This window comes from Saccopteryx leptura, chromosome 13 (assembly GCF_036850995.1).
Source record: "Saccopteryx leptura isolate mSacLep1 chromosome 13, mSacLep1_pri_phased_curated, whole genome shotgun sequence".
Taxonomy (NCBI): domain Eukaryota; kingdom Metazoa; phylum Chordata; class Mammalia; order Chiroptera; family Emballonuridae; genus Saccopteryx; species Saccopteryx leptura.
This window is the reverse complement of record NC_089515.1, coordinates 35,721,730-35,734,823: the sequence shown is the minus strand read 5'-3', so window position 1 is coordinate 35,734,823 and position 13,094 is coordinate 35,721,730. Positions and strand designations below refer to the sequence as shown.

The window sequence follows — 13,094 nt, the reverse complement described above, 5'->3', positions numbered from 1 at the left end:
GAACAACTAAGGTGTCACAATGAAAAACTGATAATTGATGCTTCTCATCTCTCTTTGTTCCCGTCTGTCTGTCCCTATCTATCCCTCTCTCTAACTCTGTCTCTGAAAACAAACAAACAAAAAAACAAAACCCTAGATTAGTTCATAAATTGGTTCAAGCTTCCAGGGACCCTTTCTACCAGAACTGGTCTAAAACATAAATGGCCTTCTATACATATCTCAGTCCATCTATGAACACTCAGAACTGAACAGTTCAATTTCTGAGGACCTCAGTCATATGAAGGATATCTTCTTGGGAAAGTTTATTTTACAAAGATGCTTTTTCTCCCACTTTAATATAATTGTAATGTGGTAGACAAAACCACAAAACAACTCCAGGAGTTACTGTGTGTATTTCAGTGACAGCATTTAACACAGAGCTCCTCCAACCACTGTACCATAGCCTGGTACCAAGAATGAATTCGAGTTTTGATCTATGACCCCTCCAGCCTGTGGGGCACTGGCCTGGACCCAGAGGGGACCTGGAGCCCTGGTGCAAGTCATCTCAGGTCAAGTGTAGCCTCATCGCCTGTTTATCTGAATATGTCATACACACAGTATCATTTTTCTATGTGCCATGACTAGGGAATGGTTGAGGTACAGCATTTTAAAGTACATCCTGCTAAGTTCTTTATACTTCTCATTTGTTTTTTTTGTTTTTTTTTGTTTTCTTTTTTCTGAAGCTGGAAACAGGGAGAGACAGTCAGACAGACTCCCGCATGCGCCCGACCGGGATCCACCCGGCACGCCCACCATGGGGCGATGCTCTGCCCACCAGGGGGCGATGCTCTGCCCATCCTGGGCGTCGCCATGTTGCGACCAGAGCCACTCTAGCGCCTGGGGCAGAGGCCAAGGAGCCATCCCCAGCGCCCGGGCCATCATTTGCTCCAATGGAGCCTTGGCTGCGGGAGGGGAAGAGAGAGACAGAGAGGAAAGCGCGGCGGAGGGGTGGAGAAGCAAATGGGCGCTTCTCCTGTGTGCCTTGGCTGGGAATCGAACCCGGGTCCTCTGCACGCTAGGCCGACGATCTACCGCTGAGCCAACCGGCCAGGGCTCATTTGTTTTTAGTTAGCACGTAGTGATTCAAAATTACTACATGTTAGTACTCAACAACAATTGCAATCCAAGAGGAAACTCTCACAGGTATAATCAGGTGGTATATCCCACAGTTCACACCCGTGTCACCTCTTTCATACCACTCAGTGGTTACAGATGCCCCGCCAGACAACACTCGGCTGGGTTCCAGTGACAACTGATGGGTTTATCGCAGCCACTTCTGATGGGAGAACTCCGGAATGGTCACCGCTGCCACACTAGTTCTCCCCAAATGCCTTTCTGTGCAGCTTGTGGCTTTTTTACATAATGCAGAATGAGCTCTGATCTAGGAAAAAAGTTATTTTCATAACCTTTGATCGTAGTGTACCTTGACAAATACATATCATTTCATATCACTACACCATTCAGTACAGTACTAACAGCAACATTCTCCCTGACTTTCACTTTTTTTGGTCTTAAATTTATTACTTTGATTTTTACTACTAGAATTTTTTGTAAGATTTCCTCATTTCTGAAGCTCATACATCAGAAATATCCATGTACCAGTCAGTTCTTACATTAATTTCTGTACTTGAACTTCCTGTCCTAATCCTCCTTCATCAACACTTCTACCTCTTGGTTCTGGCGTTGGCCCTGTTTTTCACAGGTAATGATGTACAAGTGATTATATATAAACACTGAAATTATTTGTAAAAACAATATAAGCGGTTAGCATATATTTCAGAACATTACATGTAGCTTCCTCTAGAAAGTAAAAGTACAGCCTGACCTGTGGTGGTGCAGTGGATAGGGCGTCAACCTGGGATGCTGAGGTCACCAGTTCGAAACCCTGGGCTTACCTGGTCAAATCCAGACGAGAAGCAACTACTACGAGTTGATGTTACCTGCTTCTCCCCCCACCCCTTTCTCTTTCTCCTCTCTCTAAAAAAAATCAATAAATAGAAAATAAAAGTACTGCTCACCTAGTAATGACACATACTTCACAGGGCTATGGGGATTAAGAAATATGATGTACATAAGATCATTTTGTAAATGGTAAGACACAACTTAGAAGTAATGTTTTATATTGTTAGAACGGGTACCTTAGATTCCCTTAGTGTAATTTTGCTAAAAATACACAATTCTGCTTTTTCTGTTTTCACTTGTTGGGCAGGTTTTCCTTCTGTCAGTACCCATTCGTTATTTCTATAGCTGCAAAAAAAATCATTATTCAAAGAGACTCAGAACAACAGATGATAAGCATCGCAAGGGTAAGCCAGCTATGTAAACGTATTTATACTGACTATAATCAATACAGTAAGTAACTTAATAAATAAATGTCTTGTGAATTGTTCTAGCATAATTAGAAAGTGTTAAAAGTAAAATTCATATTCTGTTTCCCCAAAAAGTGCTGAAACCTGTTTATGATACAGGAAAAAGATACCCCTTATCAACTTCTCATTATGTTATAAATATAGCCAGAAGATTAAATGCTTCTCAGAAATCCAAAGTACTGGGAACTTGTTGGACATAATTTTCTAGACACCATATTCCAGCTTCAGTAACAAGCAGAGCCCAGTGAAAACTACAGTGAAGGCAAAGAGTAAGAGCAACCACTAAAGTGTTTTCTTGGTAAATCAAATAGAAACAACCAAAAAATTAGAAGATGTAATAAAGAGTGTAATCTTGGAAAACTGAGAAATATGTCCAAAGAAGGTAAAAGATGTTTTATTGATTCTTAGGAACTAAAGTGCACAGCCCATAGAAACTGGGGTAGCAGTCAGGCTGGCTTTGGGCAAGTTAGGGAGCAGGGCGGAGTTCATCTCCAGACCCGTCCTCAGCGCTCCCTACCACCTGTGTCTCAGCTCAGTACAGCACAGCTCTGGACTTAGCTACTAGAGATTAGACTGAGTGAGCTTGCCTTTATTAAGGCTCTAGACTATACATTTAAATACTCATATATTTTGAGTATCTGATTTTGTGGCATGATTACCCACAACTTCAGAAATTAGAGGAAAGGTTGGTTGTAGTCTTTTTAAAATAAAGAACACAGAGTAAAAAGAAACGGTTTCCATATCTTGTCCAAGAATATAAAAGGAATGCTAAAGCATAAATTATATATTACTTCTAAATAGCATAAAAGTTAAGAATTATTTATTCTTCAGTAATTCAGTTCCCAGAAGGTATTATTTTATGTCACAAAGCTGTACAAAAGATTTGAGTGACTGGTGACATCCTAGAGTCAGCTTACTCCATGTATGGGAGTTTTAGAAGAAATGTTATTGCCTGTATGTACCAAGGGAGTTCCATAGCCACTCTGCCTCCTCTGAAAAATACATTTCAGTAGGTATATTTACTACCAGAGTTCTTCATCTTGGGTAGATTTTGGCTCAAAATTACATAGCTAGTAATTTTGTCATTTTTTATTGCATTTATGCCATTTCATGTACCTTTTTAGTACATCATTTTTTACATTGGGCTATGATTTTTTATATTTGTAAAAAAATATCTAAAGAAATGGTACTACCTAAGTTCCTCAGAGCAGTTTTCGGCTGTCACTCACATTTTTAAGCTACCAAGTCTCTTCGTTGGTAGACTTTTCTTCCCATCAGAAGGAGAGAGGCGGCTGTAGACTGTCACAGGCTGTCTGCCCCACAGTGTGGATACAAATCAGAAACTGAAGAGTCAACTGGCAATGCCAGCTCTTATGGGTGTTTCCCAACAGTTTTAACTTATAAATTGCCATAGCACTTGGAATTAATGACTGGTGGATATTTTGACATAAGGATAGCCTTACAGGTAGTTACTGTAAGAAAGAGATTATATGGTGTAATCTAAAGTTGCAAAAGAGATTCCCCAACCTAAAAAGAACTTTCTCATCAGACTGCATCTAAAATTCTACCAGTCATTTCTTTCATTTGAAGCACTTTTTATTAAATATGAATTCCCGATGGGAGTAGCCACAAAGCTTTGCCTTCCAGGAGCATCCTAGTATAAATGTGTGTTGGGCATTTACAGTGTGATGGCTCCCCAGGATGTCGACTGGGAACAGAAATGGGAACGGGTAGGAAAACAGGTAAATGCTACAGAATACCATCCTGGAAATAAATGTCTGTTTGAACATGAAAAGGAGGACCCAGGGAAGAAGAAAACTATTGAAAGCTTTTAGAATTGGATATTGGAGAAATGAAAAAGGGCTCTGAATTAGTGTTTTATAATAGCAACTTACCAGATCATGAAAGAAGGCTTATTAATATAGGTTGGGTATATTAAAAATTTATGCTGAATGTATTTAAAATGTCTGAACTGATAGTGTTTAATCAGTACGATAATTCATTTTGTTTGCTACCAAAGAAGATGAGGTAGTCTCAAAAAGATTTAGATAAATTAAGTATGTAAGCATGTAGATTTTATATGATAAAGGATATTTATATATTCCTTATATTTTTTAATGTGTTGTTTTCCATATACTCATTGCTTATATTTTGGAAAAACAGAAAAAAAAATTTTTTAATTACCCATGTTTTCATTACCCATACATAACTTATTAACATTTTGGTAAATGTTCTTTTAAATTTTTTAATCTATATTATCTTTTAAGGGCAACAGAGTTCAGTATTATTTGTCCCCTGCTTTTTTTCAATTGGGCCTTCCATGTTATTTACATACATAGCTTTTATGATCATTATTTTTGATAGCTGTTTTCTATTAGATAAATATGAATTTAGGATATTTCTAAAGTTTTGCCTTCATAGTAATGCTATGATAAACATTTCACTGTATGAAATATTTTCTGTCTTTATAATTCCTAGGAGCGGAATTATTGGGACCAAGGATATGAACATTATTAATGTTTCTGATAAATACTGACAAACAACTGTCTAAAAATAGACTATGCTTTGAGAGTTAATTCTGTCTCTAAAAACTTTAAGCCAAGTTTATCATCAGAAGTATATAGCTTGTTTCAAATGTTCCCACTCTGTGTTTGTATTTAGTAAGTGGAAAACCTTGCTATTTAAAGATGAGACTATGGAAACTGAAATATAACACTCTTTACTATAGAAGCCAGACTCCATTTTGGATCCCCTTTGGTTACCATTGTTCCAAAATGAAATAATAAGGTATTTTCATAAATCAAAATTTGTATAACTGAGTTTACAAAATTGTTTATATGAGAAGAGGAAGTGGTTCTTAATAAAGTGTTTAAATGTTTTAAATGAAATTACCATTTAATTTCATTTTTATTGCTTTCTTTTTTAATTAGCAAAGTCTGGTGGACAAAGTATCTCGAAGACAGAGACCCGATATGAATATGTTATTTCTAAATATGAAAGTAAGGAGGACACATCTGGTTAGCGATTCTCTTGATGAGGTATCGATCATTGATTCCAAACTGGTATTAATTGATTAAAGCTTTAAGTAAATTCTATAATTCTAAAATCTTAGTAAGCTGTCTTTTATTTCTTTACGCTATAGTAAATATATGCTTCCTTATATTTTGATACCATAGTTAAAATCAGTTCTGTATTCACAATTAAGCCTTATGCTCATTTTTATGTTTGTTAATGGTTTGGTTTGTTATTAATTCCCCAGAAAGGGATTTTTTTTTAGAACAACTTTAAGTAATTCATGTAAATGACTATGTAACCTAGATCATAGACCCATCTTTTACACTAGTTGTGTATGTAACAAGTCATTTTAACTTCACCAAGCCTCAGATTACTCATCTAATAAAATTAGAGGTCTAATCAACAAGATATATTTGGTCTTTTTAGGGTCGAACATACTTTAATTGTATGTGTGTGTATTATAGAACTTATTATAGAGCTTCATGCATGTATAGTTCTTCAGCCAGATCTGCATGTGGCTATTATATGATAATGGTTGATTTAATTATGTGATTATTTTTTTAAGTTTACTATTGAAGACAAGTTACAGAAAAGGAAATTATTTTATATTGTAATCAGCTATATTAAAGTCTTGGAGACAGTAAACTTGGGAGGCAGTAACTTTGGGCAAATACCGGCCTCTCTAATTCTGTTTTTCTTGATCTATACAACAAATATAATGCCTAGTTCGCACAGTGTCTGGCAGATTTATTGGATGGATGGACGAACGGATGGATGGATGGATGGATGGATGGATGGATGGATGGATGGATGGATGGATAGATGTGTGTGTATGTGTGTATATGTGTTTTGTGACATTGTAACTAAGATACTGACTGCCCAACACATTTCCCATAATTACAAGTTACTTTCCTCTTTCTGTCACTTATTCTCCTCTACTATATAATTTCTTCAAATAGTTAACCCGGAAAAGAGCAGACTTGAAAAAGAAGTTGAAAGTTACATTTGTAGGGGAAGCTGGTTTGGATATGGGTGGCTTAACTAAAGAATGGTTTCTTCTTCTAATTCGCCAAATTTTTCATCCAGATTATGGTGAGTATTAATATTTATGAACAGTATTTCATTAAAATTATAATTTTTCATAATTCATAGATTCAAGTAATTAGTGTAATTTTTAATCTACCCTATGTTTTTACATATTTTTTTGTCAACCATAAATCTTGAATAGTTTTTTTAAGGACTGTTATTTATATTTTAAGAACTTACCAAATTGATGAGAAAAATGTTCATGATTGTGTTGGGAATTCTACACAAAATGTATAAAGACTTGAAAGTGTACATTTTTAGGGAGCATCCACTTCTTTTCTGACTAAGCCAACTTCAGGAAAATTTAATTTGTTGTTGAAATAAAGAAAATTTGATTATTAAAAAACAAAACTATCGTTTGCTCTTCACTAATACTTGAAAATTCTGTCATTTAAAAATAAACCCTTTTAATAAGAATTCATTAATTTCTAAGACAAAAATAAACCTTTGAAATTTACATTTGGCTTTCCTTCTTTAGAGCAGTGGTCCCCATGCCCCGGGCCACGGACCGGTACTGGTCCATAGGCCATTTGGTACCAGTCTGCAGAGAAAGAATAAATAACTTATATTATTTTCGTTTTATTTATATTTAAGTCTGAACAATGTTTTATTTTTTAAAATATGACCAGATTCCCTCTGTTACATCCATCTAAGACTCAGTCTTGACGCTTGTCTGGTAAGTTCGACAATTATATTTAAAAATACCACAGTTTTTACGCTGGTCGCATAATTTTATTTTGTGCATTTATCCGTCCCACCCTAAAGGCCAGTCTGTGAAAATATTTTCTGACATTAAACCGGTCCGTGGCCCAAAAAAGGTTGGGGACTACTGTTTTAGAGGATAACACCTATCTAATTAATTTTGGTTAAGTGTTTTTCTTCAGAGGAAGATTTTGTTATTTTTTTTTATTTTGTATATGTGTATACATATCATCTTTATGGTAATAGGAATTAAAGGTGACAATAAATTGAATTATCCACATAATCAAAATTAATTTTGATCATAACTAATAAATTATAAAGCTATAGTTTTTATAAAAGAAAATCAACTGATTTTCTGAGTTTTGGTCTTTTTACCCCATATTTCCACCCTTGGATTTCAATGAACAGTAAAATGTTCTTGTATGTACTCTGTACAAGTATTTGAGATATTTTAACATGAAAGATATTTTGTAATGGAACTATTACTGAACTGTTTTGTTTCTAACAGTTGAGATGTCAGGTATATTTTTACCATCGATTTTTTAATCAAATTAATAAAATTGTTTCTTTTTTTCAGGCATGTTTACATATCACAAAGATTCACACTGCCATTGGTTTAGCAGTTTTAAATGTGATAACTATTCTGAATTTCGATTGGTTGGAATTGTATCCTTTAAACTTTCCACTAGGAGGTGCTAGTAGACTAGAAATTTTTTTTTAATTTTATCTGAATTTTGGAAAACTGTTCTCATTAAGCATTTTATTAAAATCAAATATTTTTTTTATTGAATTTTATTGGTGACTGGTTAACGTACAGGTTTCAGGTGCCCAAACTATAGCATATGTTTATACACCGTATCATGTGTTCACCCCCAAATCAAGTCTTCACCCATCACTCTTTATCGCTCCATGTCCTCCTCTAGCTCCTCCTCCTCCCCCCGTCTCTACACTGTCGCCCAGGTCCGTGAGTGTGTTTGTCCTTTGGTACTCTGTCCCTCCACCTCCCTCAACCACACAGCCCCCGCACACACAGCTGCCAACCTGCTCTCTGTGTAGGAGTCTGTCTCTTGTTAGTTCATTTTGTTCATTAGAATCCACATGTGAGTGAAATCATAAGGTAATAGTAGACTAGAGATATTTTAAAATTGTATGTGAATTTTGGAAAATTGGTCACTAAACATTTCATTCAAATCAAACATTCTTGTCAAATTTACTAATAGATTTTCAGTAATCTTTATTATTTGTACTATCACAGCTATCTAATGTCAACAGATTTAATTAGTTGAAAGGAATGATTGAGTTTTTTATATTTCTCTCTGAAAACCTTATCTCAAAGTAAAAATGTTGATTTTTCTATTTTATATATTATCTACTTTATCAGGAAATTAAGACTTTTTAAAAATCAAAGTATCTTTTCTATTCATAATGAACTATTTTTCTGTTAGTTCTAAGTACAAAGTAAAAGAAACTAACAGAAAATAGTTTATTTCATTCTGTTTACTAAATTGAAATTATGGAAATTAAATCTAGGTCTTTAATATGTCCCTCTAATCCCAAGGGTTTTAATGAAAATTACAAATTGAAAGGGATAGGAATAACGTAGATGGCATTATCTTACAGTGTTTTAAAATAATATAAATCCCTGCTGCACCCTCTGATCCCTCTCAGGGGTGCTGGAGAAATCCCTCATGTATTGGGTGGAAGACTGGACAAGACACCTTCTACATTAGCTTTTTTAACTCTGAGAAATATAATTGTGGGAGAAAGGATGGGAGAGTAAATAAACCAGCAAGCACTGGCATACATAGGTTAAAAGAGGAATAAAAGTTCCACCTTTAAGGAGTTTGTCATTTAGATGGGCAGGTGACCACCAATGCAAGGTAGTCTGTTCTCAGAGTCAAATGACCATTTGACATTAAGAGCTAAGAAGTTCTGAAAAGGAAAAGATTCAGTGTAGTCTTCCCACAGAAGGTAGACATTTAAAAATGGAATCATTCTATCTGATTAGGACAGGGCTGTAGAGAATAGAACTAGAGTGGTAGAGTGACTAGGAAAAAAAAGGCTGCATTGTGTTGGACCTGTTACAGTGCAATGTGCAGGTCCAACTGAGTGAAGCAGAAGGCACACTGAAGTTAGGGAAGATACCTTCAGTAGAACGTGGCCCAGCAAATGTACATCCTGGGTTCGATTCCCAGTCAGGGCACACAGGAGAAGCGACCATGTGCTTCTCCCCCCACCCCTCCCTTCTCTTCCTCTTCTGCAGCCAGTGGCTCGAATGGTATGAGTGTTGCCCCAGGTGCTGAGGATAGCTCCATTGGAGCACATCAGCCTCAGGTGCTAATAGCTCCGTATTACACCTTTGGCCCCAGATGGGGTTGCCCGGGAGATCCTGGTCAGGGTGAGATCCCCTCATCTCACCTAAAAAAAATTAAAAAATAAAAGAAAGATCCCTAAGAACAAGAGTTAAGAGCCATATTATGGAGGGCTTTGAATATCTAGCTTTGTTACATTTGTTGGAATAACTCCTGAGGAATGTATATGAAAATCGAGAAACTAGATGGAAGAAAGGTTATAGAGACAAAAACTACACATTGATATGATAAACTTAATTTGAAACTTTATATATATATATATTTTTTTTTCATGTCTAAAGGTCCAAAGTGCTAAATTCCACAATATAGACCACTTAACAGTTCTTAGGCTTTTGTTTTTATTATTTACAGTAATCATTTGTTGAATGTTTCAACTTCATTGGAAGCCTGAGTCATTGATGCTTCTCACTACCCTGTGAGATATTTGGATTTCCTGATAAATAATGTTTGTCATACTTTACATTCTTATCACAGCTTAGATTTGGGTGACATTGTAACTTTCTGATATTTTTTATTGCAGTATTAGATCTTACTTAGCTATCACATTATTAGAAGTATTATACGTAAAATCATGAACTTGCTAATATTTTTGCAATAGACATTAGTTTCTATTCAGTCATTTCTCAAAAGAGCATATAAAGCATATTTATATATGTTGCATATTTCAAGTTAAACAACTACAGTAAGTTTTCACTTAACATTGTCAGTAGATTCTGTTACTTTAAGTGAAATGATATAAAGCAAAACCAGTTTTACCATAGGCTAATTGATGTTTAATAAACAAAAGTTAAGTTCCTATAGCATCTCATTAACATTATAATAAAAACAAAATTGAATGAAATGATGTTATTTTTCAAGGACATGCTATAAATCTGAAGTCATTATAGCCACTACCTCTCATTGTTAATGTGTATTTATCTAAAAAAAAAAATTAACTGTAGAAAATAAGACTGATGCCCCCAAAGCATGATATATGTATAAGAAAAATGTGAGATGATAGTGGGTTATGATCATGTAAGTTTGAAAGATCTACTGAAGGTGAAGAGAACTAAAAATTGAGAACAAAGATGATGGCTGGGAAAATTTAGTTGGTTCTGTACATATCTCCAGTTTTTAAATTTCAGGATCAAAAATTTGTTTCTAATACTTCATTTTTAAATATGTTAAGGCCTTTGAATTTACATAAAGTGTATAGTGAACCTATAATAATAAGTATAGTGAACATATAATAATTTTATATGACAGTTGAAATACAAAATTTGTTCTAAAACCCCTCTTTTAGCAAATTGATGTTACATTCTGCCATATAATGGATAAATTGGGCAAAGTTTATATATATAACATCTGTAGCTTTTAACTTTAACCCTTTGAGTAAACTCCAATAAAGGCCTTTCAGCTAGAAGAGTCGGTGTTCTGTCAGCTTATCAACAGTGTTTATGTATGATTGTGTTTATGTGTCCATATATTTATTCATTCAGCTCTCTTTTCTTGGCATAGTCTGTATTTAATTTTATAATAGTTTAAATGCTCACCAGAACCAATAGTATGTTCTGCAGTGAGTGTTACTGAATAAATTGCTGCTACTTATAAAATCACCTTCTTTGTTTAAATTTAGAAAGTGCTTTTTATATGTTAAATAATTTATATTGATAGATATGTCTGAAATTGATATCTGTTGTGATTTTTTTTGTTTTTTGTTTTTTTGTGTGTGTGTGACGGAGACACAGAGAGATAGAGAGAGGGACAGACAGATGGGAAGGGGGAGAGATGAGAAGCATCAGTTCTTTGTTGCAGCTCCTTAGTTGTTTGTTGATTGCTTTCTCATATGTGCCTTGCCGGGGGGTGGGGTGGGGGGCTACAGCAGACCAAGTGTCCCATTTTGGGGGGTTTTTTTTGTTTTTTTTTTTATGTGCCTTGACCGTGGGCCTTCAGCAGACCAAGTAACCCCTTGCTTGAGCCAGCAACATTGGGCTAAAGCTGGTGAGCTTTTTGCTCAAACCAGATGAGCCCTCGCTCAAGCTGGCGACCTCAGGGTCTCGAACCTGAGTCTTCCGCATCCCAGTCAGACGCTCTATCCACTTCACCACCACCTGGTCAGGCCAAGTGTCCTGTTGCTCAAGCCAACGACCTTGGGCTCAAGCTGGTGAGCATTGCTCAAACCAGATGAAACCGCGCTCAAGCTGGCGACCTCGGGGTCTCAAACCTGGGTCCTCCACGTCCCAGTCGATGCTCTGGGACGTGCCACCACCCTGTCAGGCTCTGTTGTGATCTTAAATAAACTTTTCTAAGGAAATCATTAAGTACTATCAACTGGACCCTCCTTTTTATATGACTTGGTAATCAAGGAATTATATAAAATAAAGGGGAAATAAACGAAGGGAAAGTATGTAGGATTAATTTAAAAGTCAGTATTAGATCTGAAAGAAGTATGCAAGAAATTGACTGATGTATAATTTAAAGTCATTTGTTGTCAAGGATTTTATGTTAATACTTAACATTTAGTATGCATAGCTTATGGGACTAGCTGTTTATAACAGCATTACCTTGGATATTCGCTTCCCCCCCTGCTGTTACAAGAAGCTATTGAGCCCTCCCATCGTTCCTAGTGATCAAAATACACCAGTAGGCATTTGCAGTGTTACCACTGATGACTTATGTCAAATTATGCCTGTAAGTATAAAATTACTATATTTTATTCCTTAATGCTAACATCTACCTGCACAGTCTTTCTCTTCTAATCTGGTTTCTCTCTACTTTTGTAACCCATCTCCTTTTTATCTAGCTTTCTCCTTGCTCATGGAGACACAGCACCCGTTTTGCATCACTCTTCAGCTCTTATAACATAGTAGAATGGGCTTTGAAGTCAGACACATTTGAATCCAACCTTTGCCACTTATTAGCTCTGTGAACTTGGCTAATTGTTTCAAGATTCTGAGCTCTAGTTTCCTTATGTGAACAATGAGAGAGTAAAACTCATGTATTAGGTAGATTACATGAGATAAGAAAGCACTTAGTAATTGATTACTTCTGTGGATCCTTATTAAGATGATACTGTGCAATATCATTAACTGTGTGAACAGCATCTCTAAATTCAATACAACATGAATTTCATGGGATTATCTCAGAACATTCCTCAGTTCAAAATTAGATTTCTTATCAAACTTAAGGTTAAAATTTAGTAGAGAAGTTTTGACCCTCTTGACAGTCCCTTATAATGATATATTTTACTGCTTGCAAAATAGAGCAGACTCTGATTAAGAAACTGCAAGATCTGTCTTCTACAGTCTTGTATCTGCAACATACTTAGCTGTGACCCTGGATGATTCACTTAATTTTCTTATCTCTAAAACAAAGGGAATAGACTAATCTCTGAGTTACCTTCTCATTTTAGATTTTTGTAATTTTTTTGTCCCACTTAGTTTTTGCCACATTTTTTACCAATAAATTTCCCAGTTTTATTATTGATTTTTGTCAATAAATTGCCTAATTTTATGATTAAAGATTTGAATTT

At 35.5% G+C, this 13,094-nt stretch overlaps 1 protein-coding gene across 2 annotated transcripts in view; it reads left to right on the top strand.

Annotated features, from left to right (window-relative positions):
• The window catches only part of HECTD2 (HECT domain E3 ubiquitin protein ligase 2), an 81,282-nt gene that overhangs the window by 58,174 nt on the left and 10,014 nt on the right, over positions 1 to 13,094 (top strand). The window contains exons 11-15 of one of the 2 annotated variants that reach the window (XM_066355265.1): positions 2,249 to 2,345; positions 5,339 to 5,446; positions 6,383 to 6,515; positions 7,789 to 7,877; positions 12,095 to 12,253. In XM_066355265.1, coding sequence (XP_066211362.1) covers positions 2,249 to 2,345; positions 5,339 to 5,446; positions 6,383 to 6,515; positions 7,789 to 7,877; positions 12,095 to 12,253 — 586 coding nt within the window. Of the gene's footprint in view, positions 1 to 2,248; positions 2,346 to 5,338; positions 5,447 to 6,382; positions 6,516 to 7,788; positions 7,878 to 12,085; positions 12,254 to 13,094 lie in introns of those variants that run through there. The other variant, XM_066355266.1, reaches the window with a different exon arrangement.